The sequence below is a fragment of the Chiloscyllium plagiosum genome, unplaced genomic scaffold (assembly GCF_037043375.1).
Source record: "Chiloscyllium plagiosum isolate Xiang-an unplaced genomic scaffold, Cpla_swu_hap1 HiC_scaffold_21, whole genome shotgun sequence".
Classification (NCBI taxonomy): Eukaryota; Metazoa; Chordata; class Chondrichthyes; order Orectolobiformes; family Hemiscylliidae; genus Chiloscyllium; species Chiloscyllium plagiosum.
Window position 1 is genome coordinate 18425325 of NW_028270159.1, and position 21080 is coordinate 18446404.

The window sequence follows — 21080 nt, forward strand, 5'->3', positions numbered from 1 at the left end:
CATCAAAGGAAATAGTTTTTCTGTTCCAATGTTTATCCTTGTTTTTTATCATTTTAAACAACTCAATTAGATTACCTAATAATTGCATAGAGTCAAAAGAATACAAAACAAGAGAGAGAGATCTTCTAAGAAGAGCAGGACATTTTTTTTTATTTGGGAAGTTGACCAATTGGGGAAGGTGGGTAGACCTTTCACATTCAGAGTCAAAAGGTGTTGTGCTGGAAATGTGGGCCCACATTCCTGATGAAGAGCTTATGCTCAAAACATCGACTTTCCTGCTCCTTGGATGCAACCTGATCGTCTGTGCTTTTCAGCACAATATGTTTTGACTCTGGTCTCCAGCATCTGGAGTCTTCACTCTCTCCTAAATCTTTCACACTGCCAATTCAGTTAGAACACCAACAGCTCTGCAGCCTTGACAGTTATACCACTGGAAGCAGAAGTTGCTGATTCAACAAGAGAAATCTAAGGCATTTTAAGGTACATTCTCTGGTTTGGCAGAATTGTTTTCTTTTCGGGGCCAAGCAAGCTCCAATTATCGAACAGGAAAACCTCCCGGAGCAATGATGTGGTGACTACAGGTCAGCCTTTTCACAGGCCATGGAGCCTCCTGTTCCAATGGCCATTTCCCAGGAAGCTGTTGGTAGGCTGTCTCAGTGTAGCTAATGGCTTTGTCAAATGGCGTGGTGGTGGGTGAGGTTACTGCTCTGCTACTGGCAAACACCAGCAGACCTGGGAAAGTGTTCCTTAATCAGGCCTTTAATTATTCAAATTGACATTCACCTTCTGTCTTGGGAGGAGGAAACACACGGAGGGATTTGAAAACTCAGATAAGGATTACAACAAACTATTAAAATATTTCTACCATAGAATAATATAGTATCAAGAATCACGCCATAGTTGTGATGAAAGATATACCATGTGTAGCAGGCAGCTGAAGACTAAACATAGCTTTTTGTGAACTTAAAACACTTGTGGATAGATGTTGACTGCATAAAAGTCACTTTGTTAACTAATCAGGGTAAGCAGTTCAGACATTTTGATCCAATGCAAGGGAAAGATCATCAATATGATCAAACAAGCAAACAGATTTCCTTCACTAATCATGAACCAATGACCCCTGCTGTAACATGTGGGTGTGAACATTCGTAGAGATGACAGATCTCATTTGACACATGAAGAATATCCCCTTGTCTGGCTGCTGCTGCCGACATCAAATTTAACTGGTGAAAATTGGCGTTTGAGAGGAAAGGAGAAGGAATTAAACAAAAAAAAAGCATTAATATGTTATATTATTTTCATTCCTTTTATGGTTGGGAGCATGAATTAATATTGGTGTATATCATTTTCATGCTTCATGTCATCTGCATTGCTTATCCTGTCAAAAAATATAAAGTGGCCAATTGTTACCCTGGTATTTTGACCCCTTATTCAGTTCTCCAATACAAAACAATATCTTAATGCCTTTACTTAATGCCTTTAACACAAAATATCATAAAGCAATACAGAGGATATTACAAAGTAAGGCAATATTAGGACAAAAGTCTACTCTAAAAGATACATTTTAATTTGAGTCATATGGGAGGAGAAGAGGAGGCCAGAGCTTTGGTTTTGGCAACTGAATGCACAATTGTCAACAGTGCTGCAGTTAAAATTCAGGCTACTCAGAAGGCTAGAATTATAGAAGTACCAGATAATTTATGTTCTTGTAGGGTTGGATGATATTACAGTGCAGGATTGGGTAAGGTGAAGGGAAAGGCCATGGAATGCTTTGAAAATAAGGACAAGAATTTTAAAATTGAGGCTTTGCCAGACGAGGGGCCACTGTGGATCAACAGATACAAAAGCAATGGGTGAACAGGACTTAGCATCAGAGTTTGAATGATCTCATATATAGAATGTGGAAAACTGGACAGGATGGGTTTGCATAGTCAAGTCCAAAGTGAAAAAAAACATGACTGAGGATTTCAACAGCAAATGAATTGAAGTCAGAACAGAGTCAGGCAATATTATGAGATGGAAATAGGCTTTATATATTGATCATGCTACTGCAGGAATGCTACAAACAAAGTAAACTAATCACCTTCACGAGAATCCAGAGAAAGTATATTCCTGTTAGAGTGAAAGGAAAGGCTGGTAGGCATAGGGATGCTGGATGACTAAAGAAATTGAGGGTTTGGTTAAGAAAAAGAAGGCAGCATATGTAAGGTATAGACAGGATAGATCGAGTGAATCCTTAGAAAAGTATAAAGGAAGTAGGAGTATACTTAAGAGGGAAATCAGGAGGGCGAAACGGGGACATGAGATACCTTTGGCAAATAGAATTAAGGAGAATCCAAATAGTTTTTACAAATACATTAAGGACATAAGGTTAACTAGGGAAAGAATAGGGCCCCTCAAAGATCAGCAAGGTAGCCTTTGTGTGGAGCCGCAGAAAATGGGGGAGATACTAAATGAATATTTTGCATCAGTATTTACTGTGGAAAAGGAATTGGAAGATATAGACTGTAGGGAAATAGATGGTGACATCTTGAAAAATGTCCATATTATAGAGGAGGAAGTGCTGATGTCTTGAAATGCATAAAAGTGGATAAATCCCCAGGACCTGATCAGGTGTACCCTAGAACTCTGTGCGAAGCTAGGGAAGTGATTGCTGGGCCTATTGCTGAGATATTTGTATTATCAATAGTCACAGGTGAGGTGCTAGAAGGTGCTGGAGGTTGGCTAATGTGGTGCCACTGTTTAAGAAGGGTGGTAAGGACAAGTCAGGGAAATATAGACCAGTGAGCCTGACGTCGGTGGTGGGCAAATTGTTGGAGGGAATCCTGAGGGACAGGATGTAAGGGATAGAAAGGCAAGGACTGATTAGGGATAGTCAACATGGCTTTGTGCATGGGAAATCATGTCTCACAAACTTGATTGAGTTTTTTGAAAAAATAGCAAAAAGGATTGATGAGGGCAGAGCAGTAGATGTGATCTTTATGGACTTCTATAAGGTGTTTGACAAGGTTCCCCATGGGAGACTGATTAGCAAGATTAGATCTCACGGAATACAGGGACAACTAGCCTTTTGGATACAGAACTGGGCTCAAAGGTAGAAGACAGAGGGTGGTGGTGTAGGGTTGTTTTTCAGACTGGATGCCTGTGACCAGTGGAGTGCCACAAGGATCGGTGCTGGGTCCTCTATTTTTGTCATTTACATAAATGAATTGGATGTGAGCATAAGAGGTACAGTTAGTAAGTTTGATGATGACACCAAAATTGGAGGTGTAGTGGACAGCAAAGAGGGTTACCTCAGATTACAACAGGATCTTGACCCAATGGGCCAATGGGCTGAGAAGGGGCAGATGGAGTTTAATTCAGATAAATGCGAGGTGCTGCATTTTGGGAAAGCAAATCTTAGCGGGACTTATACACTTAATGGTAAGGTCCTAGGGAGTGTTGCTGAACAAAGAGACATTGGAGAGCAGGTTCATAGCTCCTTGAAAATGGAGTCGCAGGTAGGTAGGATAGTGAAGAAGGCATTTGGTATGCTTTCCTTTATTGGTCAGAGTATTGAGTACAGGAGTTGGGAGGTCATGTTGCAGCTGTACAGGACATTGGTTAGGCTACTGTTGGAATATTGCGTGCAATTCTGGTCTTCTTCCTATCGGAAAGATGTTGTGAGACTTGAAAGGGTCCTGAAAAGATTTCCAAGGATGTTGCCAGGATTGGAGAATTTAAGCTATAGGGAGAGACTGAACACGCTGGGGCTGTTTTCACTGGAGCGTCGGAGGCTGAGGGGTGACTTTATAGAGGCTAACAAAATTATGAGGGGCATTTATAGGATAAATAGGTAAAGTCTTTTCCCTGGGGTCAGGGAGTCCAGACTAGAGGGCATAGGTTTAGGGTGAGAGGGGAAAAATATAAAAGAGACCTACGGGGCAACTTTTTCACGCAGAGGGTGGTACATGTATGGAATGAGCTGCCAGAGGAAGTGGTGGAGGCTGGTACAATTGCAACATTTGAGAGTCAGTTGGATGGGTATATGAATAGGAAGGGTTTGGAGGGATATGGGCTGGGTGCTTGCAGGTGGGACTAGATTGGGTTGGGATATCTGGTTGGCATGGACGAGTTGGACCGAAGAGTCTGTTTCCTTGCTGTACATCTCTATGACTCTATAACCTTTGGAGGGCAGATGATAGAGATGTACAGCACAGAAACAGACCCTTCGGTCCAACCCATTCGTGTCGACCAGATGTCCCAACCCAATCTAGTCCCACCTGCCAGCACCCGGCCCATATCCCTCCAAACCCTTCCTATCCATGTACCCAAACAAATGCCTCTTAAATGTTGCAATTGTACCAGCTTCCTCCACTTCCTCTGGCAGCTCTTTCCATAATTAAACAAGTGCCGGGACAAAGCAAGTTGAGGTTCCACCGAGATTCAAACTCGGATCGCTGGATTCAAAGTCCAGAGTGCTAGCCATTACACCACGGAACCATGATGATCTATTATTATCTAACTACAAGGATTTTAAAAGTCTTTAGATTTCAACGACGACAACCTTTAGACTTATTGGAGGTCATTTTCTATTTCACTGACTGGGTTTTAACTTGGCTGACTCACCCACTTTATAGAACCCTGCTAATTCTCCATTTCACTATACCCACAAATACTGGTGTAGTATATGGAGTCATACAGCACAGAAACAGATGGCGCCACTCATCCATGCCAAGCAGATTTCCTAACCTGAACTAATCCCATTTGCCAGCATTTGGTTCCACACATAGATGGCCTCATTGATCTTTAAGGGATCTTATTCTTTCCCTAGTTACACTTTTGCCCTTTATATACTTGTAGAATTTCTTTGGATTGTCCTTAACTTTATCTGCCAAAGCTCTCTCATATCCCCTTTTAGTCCTCCTGATCTCTCTCTTAAGTGTACTCCTCAAAGGGTTCAGTTGATCCCAGCTGTATATTGTATATGCACTGACGTGCCTATGATCTGACATGGTCATTTCTGACAGTTGGGCACAAAATCATTGCTACAATACCTGAAACATGTATAGGAGCAGAAAAGACCCTTTTAATGCATTTGATTGGCACCAGCATTCCAGCACCAAACACAGAGTACTTAGATCTATTGGTTGATTTTTCTCTGCAAACATCTGTCCAACTCCCTTTTAAACTACTGATTTTACTCGCTTCCTCAAGGTAAGCTTCTATGTGAAGCAGTTTGATATATCTATTCACCTTTCTTCTCTGAGCTTGATCTCATTCCATTTTGTTGTCATTCTTAAGACCGTTGTAAACAATTTCCCAATGTTTAAGTGACGTTAGACTATTCAATACAGTGACTGCTTTTCAGGTATTTATTGCATGTGAGGTGCCTCAGAGCATTTTGAGATGTGACACAACAGTAAATAAACACTTCTTAAATAAAAAATACATGTTTTCATAGTTTATTATGTAATCTAGAATCCAAGATCAAACAAATTCAAGATTGTGATCTTCAAATACTCCTTGCAGAAATATTTAAAGTTGGGAATTGGACTGTATTAATATTTAGTCTCATGAGTTTGTGACGTATTCTTTGGCTAAATGGTAAGCAATTAAACTGGAAGGGTATTAGCAATGAGGTTTCGAAATATGGTCGTGGCTGAGAAATGACTACATATTTTAATACCTTATAAAGATAGATTTGAGAGTGAATTTTTTTTTGAGGAGCTGGTGAATTTTACAGGAAGAGAGTTACCGCCCATCCAGAGAAAACCAATGTCTACAAGCCAGTCGTCCCTCGATAAGCAAGGCGTCCCTACACCGTACAGTATCCCCCAGGATCTATACGGCAAGGCTATGAGAATCTCGACAGCGCATTCTATGAAGGAGCCTGAATTCACTGTCTGCTGCTTCTAGACTTTCGCAATGTTCGCGTTTATTTTCTGAGCTCCCAAATTTGCTGTTGGTCTCTATGGATGAATGATCGTGAACGCCGAAGTTTGTGAACCGTACATTCACTGCAATTCCTTTTCCGCAATTTTGTGCTAATGTTCGAACTCACAAAGTTGGTGTTGCTTTGGGCAATGATGGTGAAAGTCGATGCTGTCAATTAAGACAAAATACAAAAGAGGATATTTGAGGAGGGAACGGGAAGAACCATCATCAACACTAATTCACATCAACGTCATGAAAGAAAAATATTTATTCGGAGTAACATTAAAAATAAACTGAGTGAAATTATTACCGCATTCGTTTCATATTGACGAAATTGAATAACCTCTAAGGAAACGTCTTGATTAATACTGATACATGCATTTGATACGCGAGTGAAGGTTAACGTGATTCATGTGCATTTAGTTCAGTTGCTAGGTAATGAAGTTAAACAATGGTCACTACGCACAGTATGGCGCCAGTTGAAATTGTATCCAGTTAAATTAACAAACTAACCAGGTTGGGAGGAAAACGTCCACCCGGAAAAATAAAAAGGCAACAAGTTTAAATAACGATTTGGTATAATCCAAGATCGTTTTTTCGAAGTTTCAGGTACGTTATCACCAAACAATTTTTTTCACTATTAATGATACACTATCATTGTAAAATAGGTGCTTTTATACACTATATATATACTTCATCACATATTTACACTGTATTAGTTATCAGATCAATACATTGAGAACATCCTATATTTCATTAACATAATTTTATTTCACTAGCATTTAATCGAGATTATTTGTTTAAGAAAATATTGTTCTTAAGGGGGATTTTGCAACAGGCTGACCATGTATTCCAAGAAAATGCAGATGTGGAAAGACTTTAGTAAAACCTTTGACAAGGTTTCGCATGGTAGACTAATTAAATAAAGTTAGATCACATGGGTTTCAGGGTGAGATTGTCAATTGGATACAAAATTGGCTTAACGGTAGGAGACAGAGGGTGGCGGTAGAGAGTTTTTTGGACTGGAAGCTTGCGATCCACAGGGTTCATCACTGGATCCGCTTTTGTTTGTCATTTATATAAATGATTTGAATGAGAATATAAGCGGTATTGTTAGTATGTTTGTGGACAACACCAACATTTGTAGCATAGTGGATAGTGAAAAAGGTTATCTAGGATTACAAAGAGATCTCGATTAATTAAGTCAATGGGCTGAGGAGTGGCAGATGGGGTTTAATTTGGATAAGTGTGATGTATTCCATTTTGTTAAAACAAACAAGGCAGGACTCTTGCAATTAATGGTAGGGCCCATTTGCATCACAGGTAGGCAGGTTGGTAATGAATGTATTGAGCACACTTGCTTTCATTGCTCAGACCTTTTGAGTATAGGAGTTGGGACATCACGTTGAAGTTGTATTGAGGACTGGTGAGGCCTCTTCTGGAGTACTGCAGCTCTGACTGCACTTCTATAAGAAGGATATTATTAAACTGAAGAGCATTCAGAATAGGCTGGGATTTATTTCACTGGAGTGTAGGAGGTTGAGGGGTGACCTTCTTGAGGCTTAAAAAAATCATGAGAGGTATAGATAAGGTGATTAACAAGAGTCTTTTCTCATTATGGGGGAAATTCAAAACAGGTATATTTATAAAGTGAGAGGAGAAAGTTTTAAAAAGGACATAAGGGGCAATTAATTTTTTTACACAGTGGTTTGTGAGTGAAATGAACTGCCAGAGGAAGTGGTAAATTCAGGTACAGTTAAAACATTTAAAAAAAAACATTTGGGACAGGTACATGAATTGAAAAGATTTGGAGGGATATGGGACAAGTTTAGTTTGGGAACATAGTTGGTGTTGACTAGTTGGACCAAAAGGGTAGTCTCCATGCTGTATGATTCTGACAAAAGTACTGCTTTTGTCTGCTTCACAGCACTCTGCACTGGAGATCTCTGCAGCATCTATGTAGAGAAAGCAGAGTGAATGTTTCAAGTCCAAGGACTGTTCTTCACACTGACCCTTACCTAGGCCAACTCTTGCACTGTGAAAACATTTTGTGAATGTTGGCTAAATAATATAATAGATATTACATGTTGGAGAGACCCACATCTTGAATTATCAGCTATGTAAGATTTTTTAGCCAAAATCAATCAAATGGTATGTTATTATGGAAACTTTGTTCAGCACTTTTGTGTTTACGCTCCACTAGGGTGGTAATTAATTTCCATATGCTAGAATTCATGTAAACTAAATCAGAGTCACTTTTATTCCTTGCAGCATTTTTAATTCAATAGATACATTAATAAATGGGCTGGGTGCTGGCAGTGGGACTAGATTGAGTTGGGATATCTGGTCAGCATGGACTGGTTGGACTGAAGGGTCTGTTTCCATGCTGTACATCTCTATGACTCTATAAAAGCAACATCACAGCAGCAGCAAAAGAAAGTAATGAGGATTATGAGTTCTGCAGGGAAATTCTGGTTCAAATTTATGAAATGAGAGATTCCTGAGCAAACAGTTGCAACTTTTTAAGTCTTGAATTTTGTGTCACTGTTCATTGCCTTTAGGTTTTGAGTCCATTCATTTCTATTGGATCAAAATAAAAATCTTTTAACTGCTTCCTGTAAAGGTATGAATGAGCTGAAGGCTACTCTACGAGATCTAGAACAACGCTATTTACTCTTCAAACAGCAACAATTCACATTTGTTGCAGCTCTGGATCACACACGTGAGAACGCCCATGACAAGACCAAGCCTGTGTCTACTCTTTCACAGGTAACAATGTGTTTATTTTACCATAGCTACTGATTAAAAAAGGACTTTGCTTAAACTAGAGTTATACTACCAGGGCTTTTTTTTTTACACTTTGTTTCAATTGAAACTAAATTGAAATCAATCTAGATTTGCATTTATTCTACATTTTAAATTTCTACTATTTCCATATTTTTATTATATATAATCCTCAATGTGATATATCAGATATCATGCCAATCAGCCATTGGATAAGTTAACTTCACAACTGTCAAGTTGTTTCTTTTTAACCCTGTGTACCTCATTGGTAGGTCTACATTTGGAATACTGCACGTTATTTTTGGAACACTCCTTGAAACATTAAGGGGTGCAGAGAATGACAAGGATGATTTCAGGAATGACTGGAAGAATTGGAAAAGCTGGATGAAGGAATATGAACCAGATTTTCATCATTCTAGATAATGCAGGTTATCTCTCGTTTACTTAATGAGACGTTTTGAGTACAAAATGATAAAAATCACTTCATATTAATTCAGATAAATGCAAGGTGCTGCATTTGGTGAAAGCAAATCTTAGCAGGACTTATACAATTAATGGTAAGGTCCTAGGGAGTGTTGCTGAACAAAGAAACCTTGGAGTGCAGGTTCATAGCTCCTTGGAAGTAGAATCGCAGGTAGCTAGGATAGTGAAGAAGGCGTTTGGTGTGCTTTCCTTTATTGGTCAGAATGTTGAGTACAGGAGTTGGGAGGTTGTATTGCTGCTGTACAGGACATTGGTTAGGCTAGTGTTGGAATATTGCGTGCAATTCTGGTCTCCTTCCTATCGGAAAGATGTTGTGAGACTTGAAAAGGTTCAGAAAAGATTTACAAAGATGTTGCTAGTTTTGGAGGACTTGAGCTATAGGGAGATACTGAACAGTCTGGGGCTGTTTTCCCTGGAGCGTTGGAGGCTGAGGGGTGACTTTATGGAGGTTTACAAAATTTGAGAGGTGTGGCTAAGATAAATAGACAAAGTATTTTCCCTGGGGTGGGGGGAGGTGTGGAGAGGGCAGAAATCGAGGGCATAGATTTAGGGTGAGAGGGGAATGATATAAAAGAGACCTACGTGGCAACTTTTTCATGCAGAGGATGGTACATGTATGGAATGGACTGCCAGAGGAAGTGGTGGAGGCTGGTACAATTGCAACATTTAAAAGGTATCTGGATGAGTATATGAATAGGAAGGGTTTGGAGGGATATAGGCGGGTGCTGGCAAGAGGGACTAGATTGAGTTGGGATATCTGGTCGGTTGGACCAAAGGGTCTGTTTCCATGCTCTACATCTCTGACTCTATATTATTGAAAACTGCATACAAGTTGATTTTGCAGTAGTCAATATCCATAATCAGCACAGTTGTGAATGTAGAAAAAATTCCAACATCTCCATTAACCTATCACTGTTATCATATTTATTTAGTTTGTACGTATGTCAACCTTTGACCCTGAAACAGTACAGTAAGGAAAATGTATAATTTATTTAAAGATCCATGGAATCTGTAATTGCTTTTTAGAATATTTAAGGGATTAGTAGTAACCACCTTGGAAAATAAGGAAAAAAAATAACTCAGTCCTTGATCTGGAAGCAGTACCATCAGGAAGAGTTAAGAATGAAACCATGTGCTTGGTGAACACAAAGGGCAGCTCCGAACATAGGATTTTTAGATGATAGTTATATGAACACAAAAAACAAGCAGACAGAGACAGAAAATCGAACACAGATACATTTTATGCAGCAAAGCAGTGAATAATTGTCATTGACAGGTTAGGTTTTTTTGTTTGTTGAGCCTGAAGAAGGGTTACACCTGAATCAATGACTTCTCCACCACCTGATGCTGCCTGGTTTGCTGTGTTCTTCCAGCCTCCTGCTCGTCTACCCTAGTTTATCGGTTTGGCAGCAAAAAAAACAAAACAAGATTGCCCAAGCTGGCTAAAATGGTCTTGGAAAGCCTGTGTAATTAACTGCAAGACAGTAAAGAGCTGGGTGTTTTCCCAGATGTGGCCAAAAATTGAACAGAGGTATAATTGATTGATGGATATAATTGATTTGAAAAGAAACTTAAGAAAGCTACAACTTCAACAGTGATCGTGACTTGGGGAAGAGAGGATTCAAAGAAGTGTGCCTTGTTGATGATCGTCATATATGGAAACTCCAAGGCTAAAGCTGTTATTTACAATGTTTAGCATATACTACATAAATAAAGAATAGCATAATATGGAACAGGGTAGCTGTGTAATGCTATAATTGTGAAGGGGAATGCTTATGATTTTTAAATCTATCTTTGTTTTATTGACTATTTAAAGTGAAATTTACCTTTTTATTTTTAATATTATTCACCAGCGAAATCATGTTTGATTTATGTTGTTTTTGATTCATGCTGAAGCAAAATTATCAAAAAGAGAAATATTGTTGAAAATTTTCTTGTTGGGGGCTCTTTTGGCAAATTTAGTTGTTTTGGTTTCCCATCGCTTAACATGTTGCAAATGGCATCATAAGTTAATTTCTCAATCTGAATATTCCAATTCTAATACAATACAATGATAAAATATACAAACCCCTATCCCCAGATTTTCCCAATGTTTGTTTTACCACAGTTGTTTGTTAGTTACTGCACCTGTAGTGAAGAAAGCCTTTGAGCCATTTGTTTTAATAATAGCATTAGAAGTTGTGATGGCAAATGGTTTTACAAAGTGATGGTTCTGCATTAAGCTCTACTGAATCTAATAACGTTGCATGGTTTTTAGGTTTAGATGAAGCAGTCTAGCTTAAGATCCTGATGGAGACAGATCTGTTATCCCTGGCTGCTGATAGCTTTTTTTTTAGTTAATGCGACTTGCACCTAATTGTCATCTTGCAACAACCTGCATTTTGTCTCAGAAAAATGCTTATTCAGGTTACATCTTAATGGCAGATCTCCGCCATTTCTAGTTAGCTAGTCTCTTTAGACTCTCCAAGAAAGGAGGGCTGAATGCAGGTGATTTCCTGGTGGTGGTTAATAAATGGAAAATTAAATACCATGATGATTTGTTGATGGAAAAAAAGGTTCAGTTGTGTGTCCAGATCACTTCTGGATTTTTTTTTTAAAAAATAGGGCTCTTGTAGTGCAATAATGGTATCCCTAACTCTGAACCAGGAAGCTCGGGTTTGAGCCCAATCTACTCCAGAAGTGCATAATATCTCTGATATTAGGAAAAATATCATTGAGGAATCTTGTGGTGTAATGGTAGTAATGCTGCCTCTGGGCTAGGACTTGCAGGTTCAAATCTCACCTGCATCAGAGGTTCATGATAACACTTCCAAACAAGTTGATTAAACACAGAAAAAGAGCTAGAAAGAAAGTCTTCACATTCCTAATCAACTGACATCCCATGCAGAAGGGGACAGGCAGTTGAGAGGGCCTCCATGTGGGCCTGCTCTTGAGCCTGACCAAATTGAGGGAGCTGTACAGTCTGACCATCTTCTGTGGTTACATCCACACTCGAGTGTCCATTTAAGAGGGAGAATGATGTTTACCAGCACAATAGTGGTCTTTAGAGACCAGTGGGTACAAAGGGCTGGAATGCATCATCACCATGGATAATATTATTTTGATAATATTCTATTCTAATTTGTAATTTTCAGTGAAATCTTTGATTTTTGTTTCTGCTACAATGCCCAACCAGGGGCTGTTTACCTGTTACGGTTTGCTTTCAGAAAAGAGTAGAAGGATCGGCTCAAAACTGTTGTGGCATAGTGGTACTGTCTCCATCTCTGGTCTGGGAGGCCTGAGTTCAAGTCCTACCTGATTCAGAGGTGTGTGACAACATCTCTGAACAGATTGATTTAAAATATCTATAATCAGGTCACATGACATCGAAACAAAATGTGACAATGTTGTGGTGCAGTGGTGGTGTTAGTCCCTCTGAGTTACGAGGCTTGAGTTCCCACCTGCTCCACAGGTGTGTTGCAACATATCTGAACAGGTTGACTAAAGTACATAGGAAGGAGGATTGGTTGTAGTCATTCTACAACAGAGTTATTATTATTTCAGAATCTCCAGTTCAGAAGAAGGGTCAAACATAGAACAGTACAGCACAGTCCAGGCCTTCAGCCCTCTGTGTGCCATTCATTTATCCTACTCTTAAGATCAAACGAACCTCTCATACCCTTCATTTTACTATCATTTATGCACCTATCCAAGAGTCGCTTAAATGTCCCTACTCCCACCGCTGGCAGTACATTCCACACACCCACCACTCTCTGGGTAAAGAACACACCTCTGATATCTTCCCTTAGCTGCCTTCCAAATAGCTTAAAATTATGCCCCCTTGTGATAGCCATTTCTACCCTGGGGGAAAAAAAATCTCTGGCTATCCACCTATCTATGCCTCTCACCATCTTGTACACCTCTATCAAGTCACCTCTCATCCTCCTTTGCTCCCATGAGAAAAGGTGCTTGCGCACTCAACCTTTCTTCAATTAGACATGCTCTCCAGTCAAAGTAGCATCTGGTAAATTTCCTCTGCACCCCCTCTAAAGCTTCCACACTCTTCCTATAATGAGACAACCAGAACAGAACACTGACTTGAAACATTAATCCTGTTTTCTTGCCAAAGATGCTGCCAGACTTGCTGAGTTTCCTCTGTTTTTGTGTGTTTTAGACAACGCACATTGCCTTCCCATCAAATTTGGAATGATTAGATAAAATTGCCCTCTTTCTACAAGTAACCAGGGCTATTTATGAAGTGAATCATCGACCAAAACAATATCTGTGATCCATTGCAAATAGATTAATGGCAGTTTCGTTTTATGAGGGTCGATGAGATGGCTGCCATAGGAAGTCAGAAGATGCACATTGCAGCATTATGGGTGTAGTCTGTTTGGTTTTAAAGCACATTGGATTTATTCTGTTTGCTTCATATGAATATGCAGGAATGTCTCTTTTGACCATTATTCTAGTACAGCAGTAAAATGCATTATTCAGTTGATAATTATGATTGCACCTGGAAAATAGGTGTCTTTGGCAGTGATACCTGACACTTCGCATGATCAAAATTCAGCAAATATTTCCAATTTCAGTTTAGGTTGTAAATTGGCATAAGCTGAACAATCATGGTCATTTGGGAAATGATGATTGTTAAGTACCTGTTACCTTTACTATTACTTAATTTTGATTAAATCTCAGTCTCAGCTCTACGGCACCAGATGCTTTCTGCTACTCTTGTATGACTGTAATCAATAGGTTTCGCAACAATATTGATGGGGACTAAAGATCATTAAATAACAAAGCTTCATATGAGGCATAGACAGATCATGGGAAAATAGAAAAAAAACTTTAAAACAGGAAGTTTCATTACAAAAAGTGTACATCTCAGTTTTTCAATTATAACTGTCTAAATTCTAGAAATTATCTGGAGACAAGTCATTAAAAATGACAAATCTACCTTCTTTTGCCATCATCAGCTGATACCACTGGATAAATTATGGTGTATATTTTAACTTTTCTCATGCAGGTTCAAAATTACCTGGACCATTACTGTAACAATTCAACAGACAAGCGAATCCTGATCATGTTCTTGGATCTTTGCAAAGATCTGAGTGACTTTTGTAGTCAACTTGAGGATATCAATCCCAAGGCTTGCTCACCTGATGATCGACTGGAAAAGTGCAAACTCCTTCTCAGCTGCAACAATGACATGTCCCACATCCGAGCTAAGTAAGCTTTATAAAATCACTATAAAATGTTGTGTAGGTTTATATCAATGTAGTCAATAAAGTTCACAATGCTGCACAATTTTGCTAAAGAAAGGCTTGACGTGGTGTGATCCAGTAGCTCAAGCAGTTAAATGTTTTACATCAAAATGAAATTCATAAATTATGTCCCAAAATTCATCTGATGAAATTCACTTAACCTCCGATCAATAAAGAAAGAACTTCCATTTATAAAATGCTTTTCATGTTAAGTGTAGAAAATATGTTTATAATGTAGAAAATGTGGCAGACAATTTTCACATAGCAAGCTTGCAGAAATAATGTCTAATGATCAGCTAATCTGTTTTAGTGATATTGATTAAAGGATTAATATTAGCCAGGGCATACAGGATGAAACTCCTCTATCCTTCTTTGAAACAGTAGACTGTTGTGAGGTTTTAAACGTTATCTTGTGAGGGCAGGTAGAGCCTTGGTTCAAAATTTCACCAGAAAAAACAACAAGCCTGGAGCAGGGCTTGAACTCTCGGCTTTCTGATTCAGAGGCAAGAATGCCGCCTTTAAGATACAGCTGACAGTTATGATTTAGGCTTGTGTAGAAATTTAATAATCAAATCTTTGATACACTTTAAGCTTCAAAAGAATAGACTAGATAACATTGGTTGAGTATTGCTGAGAAAAGACACATTTGTCAACGTCCTTCATCTTAAGTTCATCAGGATAAATAACAAAATTATCAATTCAAACCAACATTTATACTGTGTAAGAGAACTGATTGAAGAGAGCAAGTTAGTAGAGATGTTGCCACAGAGAAAGCACTTATTTATAATTTACAGTTAGCTACTAGACTTTGTTTAAATTTTAAATGAGGTAGGTTGGCTCTATTAGTTAGGGAGAAATTAACCAGCAAATAGTTGTCACTTGTTTGGTTGGGTTGAAACAAGTGCAGTGCATCTGCATGTTTATTCTGTCTACAGAGAACAAAACCTTATATTAATATATGTAGCTTCCAGTTCACACACATGTGCTCACAGAACCCAGTCTCCTCTTTAACACGTCTCATCTTGTTCCATACACCTAACTTCTACTTTGAAATCCTTGCTGTCTACCAAGCCATTCCCTCCTTTTCTATCCTGAAATGTTTCCCTTCTAATCTGTCAGCCTCTGCACTGAGTGATTCATTATTGTTGGTGATTTCACTGTCCATTTTAGTTTCCTTTTTCCTCATTCTATAGAATCAATTGCTCTCATATCTGTCTATATTTGCCTTCAGTACAGTGCCTGCCTCTGCCCTTCTCAGTCCAATGGCTGCTGAAAGCCTGATGCCTGTGTTTATCGCCTCTTTTTTTTTGATCAATGTATTTCTACTTGGTTTGCTTAGCAAAGTTAAAAATAACACAACACCAAGTTATAGTCCAACAGGTTTATTTGGAAGTACAAGCTTTTGGAGTGCTGCTCCTTCATTAGGTAGCTAGTGGGGCAGGATTATAGCACACAATGTATAGTAAAATAACTTTTACTATACATTGTGTACTATGATCCTGCCCCACTAGCTACCTGATGAAGGAGCAGCGCTCAAAGCTTGTCCTTCCAAATAAACCTGTTGGACTAAACTTGGTGTGCGTTTTTTAAACTTTGTCCATCCCAGTCCAACACCAGCACCTCCACATCATTGTTTAGCAATGCAAGACCATAAGTCCTGCTAAATTTTGATGCTTAACAACTTTTCTAACTATTGCACAAAGAGAATTGCACTGGTGCACATTGGAAAATTCTACTTGCTGAATGAGATCCAACTTGTATGCAGGAACAAGTTGATATTTCCTTTCAGCTAACAGAATTGAGAAAAAGCTCAGTCCAATGGAAAAAATGTCAACAGATATTTAAAGGTATAAGACAATGTTATAGATACATGCAAATTAGGTATTATGAAGAATGTTATTTTGAAATGTTTTTTATTATTTAACAACATTATTTTATGGTCTAGTTATTGGGCTGCAAGGAAGAAAATGTCAGGCCAATCCCTATCAAGTTCTGATATTTTTTATAGTTTAAAGAATGTTGGAAATTTTTTTAGCAACTTCAAGGATTCAGATTCTACTTTCATACTACATTTCACTCACAATGCATAGCTGACTTTACAAAATTGAAATATAAGCCAATCAGATGAAAGAGTAGCACAATAGTTTGCATATAGCCTACGTGGCACCTGAAGTGTGACAGGGACTGCGCTGTGATGATTTATTATACCATAGATCATGAGATGTGAAACTGGCATCCTGCCTTCAAAAATCTTACAAGTGATGTTACCATTCATGCAGGTCTATAAATATATCACTTCAAACTGATGAGAGGAAGCATTGGAAGGAGTCATCATTTACAGTTTATTGTGGAAATGATTCAAAGATGAAGGTGTTAGCTCCATTGACAGGCAAATATATTGGATCTTCATTGTTATCAATTTGCCATCTTATACCGGATGACTTTTCTGCAGGAATTCTTTTATTCTGCAGATAACTCTTTGTTTGCTCTGAAAGTTCATGGTATCATGCTTCACGGCAAATTTCTTGACCATTTAATATCTGGCTTAATTTTTCCAGACTGCACATTTTGTACTTTTATATATTTGCTCCAAGTCAATATTGAACAATTTCTTCTGATTATCTGCTGTCTGATTTTCTTCACTGCTTTAGTACATGATATTGAATATATAAGATGCTGATAATTTGTAAAGCAAAATACCTTTCCAGGGCACCAGTATCATCTTTGTAGCCACATATTTTATATTAGTTATTTTGGGCACACCTAGACTTTGTGTTCCTCACTCTGTCTTGTCAATTCATTTTCATGAAAGAATGTAGATACGCTGGATGTCTTGCTGCTTCAGTGCAGATGCTGAAGAATTAAGGTTTTGCAGCTGTTTGAAAACAGTGATATTTATTTGCTTCATGCATTTAAAACATTAACATTTTTCTTAGCTTCAAGCTTTATTAGTTTTTATTTAAAATAGCCTGCATTATTGATCTTTCTTTCAATGTGCCAGTTGATTTTTTTTATTAGACAATGCACTATTATTTAGGTATTTAAAAATAACTGTAGTATTTAACAGAGCAACAAAGTTATCAATTAATGGGCCATAATTTTTATACAATTTTAGAGGATGCTCAACCCATAATAAAAGGCCAGCAAAAATGATTGTGCTATAGACCACTTTTGAAATGAGTAAATATAGTCTTTGGTGAATAAAAGTTTGCAAATAACCTTACTTCAGCCAGTGTTGAAAATCTTACCATCTGCCTGGCAATATAAATAAAAATCTTTACAGCATCATGCAGCATAACTGTGAAAAGCTCAGGGAAAATACAAAACATAGCTTGACATTATTGGTTATTGAGCAAGAAAGATTTGTATTTAAATTAGTACCCAATTATGCCTTTCCAAACATTTCAAAGCATTTTACATATGAGCTACATCGAAGGCCTATGACTATTAATGTAGGCAAATAAGCAATGATTATGCTCTCAGCTGATCCCTCAAATAGCAATGAGATACATGACACAATTATCTTTTATGATGTTTGCTAAAGGGAGAATGTTAGACATTATATTTTAGAACTCCAAATTCTCTTTTAAATAATATCATAGGATCTTCAGCATCCCACCTCAACTACATTAATAGGCACCTCAGTTTAACAGGCGAGGTCAATGTTGACTCATGACATCAAGCCAGCATTTTGGTTTACATCAAGTAGCCATAACACAAATAGACATGGATGGAAATTGGAGGAAAGCATTCTCCACGGATTGTAGTCATACCTATTGTAAAGGGAGATGGTTGTTGGAAGTCAAACATCTCCATTCCAAGATATAAATGCAAGAATTCCTTATCAACCCGTTTAGAAATATTATTCACATCTCTGAAGCTGGGAGGAATGGAATCCGAACTTCCTGGCTCAGAGCTATGGACACTACCATTTGTCACTAGTCTAAGTTCCTCAGGCTAGTGTCCTAGGCACAACCATCTTTAGCTGCTTCATCAGTGACTTTCCTTCTAATGTAAGACCTGAAGTTGGAATGTTAGCTGATGATTGCATCTTGTTTAGTAATATGCAGGCATCTGCATGCACCAGACCTGGATAATATGCTGCATTGGGCTTCTAAGTGACAATGATCATCTTCAACAAGATACAAGCATCTCTCCCTGACATTTAGTTGCATTATCATTGCTGACTGCCCTAACATCAACATTAGGGGTTAGCATTGACCAGAACAACAATTGGGCTGGTGATATAAATACAGTGGCTACAAGGACAGATCAGCAACTGAGAATTCTGTGATGAGTGACTTCCTTTCTCCCTCAAAAGTCTGTTCACCACCTACACGACACAAGGCAGAAATGGAACATAATGCTCCCCACTTCTCTGGATGAATATTTGGTTTGTTTCTTTTGCCACAGAATTGATCTGATCTACTGAATATTTCCAGCATATTTTCAATTTTACTTTTGAATCCAGTCTAGTTTTTTTTCCACTTATTTTCTGGAGTGCTTTCAAATATTGCTACCGTCAAAAGTAGGAGCAAAAGTAAGCCTTTTGTTCCATTATGTCTGCTCTGCGGTTAAATAGCTGATCTGATAACCCTCAACTCCACTTTCTTGCGCTTTCCCTATATCTTGCTTCCTTTTCTAATATAGGCTGAGACAGACAGACAGAATTTTTAATATACTTAACAATTCGGCCTTTATAGCTCTCTGTGGTAAAGAATCCTACAGATTCATGACATTCTGAAAGTAGAAATATCTCCATATCTTTCTTATACTGAGATTATGCTCTCTGGTACTATTTCTCCCACAAGGGGAAACAACCTTTCCACATCTACCCCATCAAGTCCCCTAAGTATCTTGCATGTTGCAAAACCACCCCCTAAGAAAAAGAACAGGGAATGACAACAGCATAAGACATGACATCACCAACCCAAGGAAACCTAAACACCAATATAAAGCGGGCCATGCCACCAGTGCTTCATCTGGAGGCTCACTGATGATGCTATCGAGAATGGTGACTAAATGTCTGAAAACAAACCTTCCAGCTCATTGAGCAAACCTATATCCAGAACTTCAACATGAGCTATAAATCTTCTCCAAAACTCGCTAAGGTTACCTCTCATTCTTCTAAACTCCAATGAATATAACCTGTTTTCTCAGTCTGAGTGGTTCATTGCCGTATGGTTCTAGAGCTTCCTTGTTCCTCCTGTTAGTTCCACATCTCTGTTGGTTTCTTATTCAATGGTATCAATATGTTCCCACTTCTGATTGGGCCTTGATCTGTTTCAACCGTTTGTGATCTTCATTGCTGTATTTTTCTATAATTATTCTTTATGTTGATTTCTTATGCTATTGCTTTGGGAACTTTAGTGTACTACTCTTTTTCTTAAAAAAAAAAAAAATCAAGCCTGGTTGTCCCTTTGCTAATACCTTTTCATGCTCAGTAATGTTATTTCTGAGACAAAGATGGAAGCTGTGCTCTGAATCTCTTTCCCCATCAATAATTCTGATGGTGATAGTTTGTTCTTAGTCGTGATGACCTTGTAGCTTCTTAGTGCACGATTTTCATCTTTGTTCTTTTTAAATAATGTTTTTATTGTACAAACTTGTCACTTAACTTCTCCATTTACTTTAGGATAATGGGGGTGAACTTGTGATATGAACAAAATAATATTCATGTGCAAATGTCTTGAACTGCTTATTTGCAAACTGCGGACTATTGCCTGAGACTACAGTGACCAGAATGCCTGATAAGATTTTCGCGAGTGATTCTATTACAGCTTCTGTGTTAACAGTTTACCTCTATCCATGTCAAATACATGCAAGTATTTTCTGCATTCTGTGGTTCAGTGACAAAAAATGAGATGATCTTGGTGCTGGCAAAGGTTGAACAGGTTCTTAATTGTTCTGTAGATTAGCTCCATTCCAACAGGAGCCGTTGTGTTCACTTGGAGGCTGAGTTCCAAGCCATCATCAACACTTTTATTGAGGTGTGCAAGAGGATGTCTTACATTAAATATTCATAAAACAAAGATCCTCTACTACTTTGCCCCACCACGTTGTACCACCCCGCCCCTGGTTAACAAAGTCCATGAGGTGGCCTTGGACAATATAGACTATTCTCCATTTCGTAGGTGCCTACCATCAAGAGTGATATCAAAGTCAGAATTCAGCACTGCCTTCAGCGAGTCTGTGCAGTCTTTGGTCACCTGAATAAGAAACTGAAGACCGTGTATTCAAACCTGGTACCACACTCCGGTTTATGGAGCAGTAATGATACTGGTCCTCCAAATGGCTTGGAGATTTGGACCATGTATAGCTGGCATCAAAAGCAATGGGCAAGTACCACAAGTGCTTTCTACAACAGTTTGTAAATCCATTGGCATGATAGGCACACCAATGTTAGTGTTAAATTTAGGCCAACATGTCCAGTATTGAAAAATCAACCATATAGATCAGCACCATTAAGCAGGTCACATTACCTGGCATGAGACTCCCAAAGCAAATGAACAAGATTTACAAGGAGGTTGTTAGGGTTGGAGGGTTTGAGCTGTAGGGAAGGCTGAATAGGCTCCCGACTGTTTTCCCTGTTGCATCAGAGGCTGAGGGGTGACCATGTAGAGGTTTATAAAATCATGAGAGGCTTGGATAAGG

The 21080-nt window shown here is 38.5% G+C and overlaps 1 protein-coding gene and 1 non-coding gene across 8 annotated transcripts in view; one reads left to right on the plus strand and one right to left on the minus strand.

The window, feature by feature from the left end:
- Positions 1-21080, plus strand: part of spaca9 (sperm acrosome associated 9) — a 46595-nt gene that overhangs the window by 3133 nt on the left and 22382 nt on the right. For 4 of the 7 annotated variants that reach the window (XM_087998372.1, XM_087998373.1, XM_087998374.1 and 1 more), the window contains exons 2-3: positions 8540-8685; positions 14189-14391. In XM_087998372.1, the coding sequence (XP_087854498.1) occupies positions 8542-8685; positions 14189-14391 (347 nt within the window). In that variant the 5' untranslated portion in view covers positions 8540-8541. Of the gene's footprint in view, positions 1-5754; positions 6526-8477; positions 8686-8972; positions 9129-14188; positions 14392-21080 lie in introns of those variants that run through there. The other 3 variants (XM_087998371.1, XM_043720313.2, XM_043720323.2) reach the window with 3 other exon arrangements.
- trnaq-uug (transfer RNA glutamine (anticodon UUG)) lies at positions 4411-4482 on the minus strand. Its single transcript has one exon. It is a non-coding gene; the product is annotated as a tRNA-Gln (tRNA).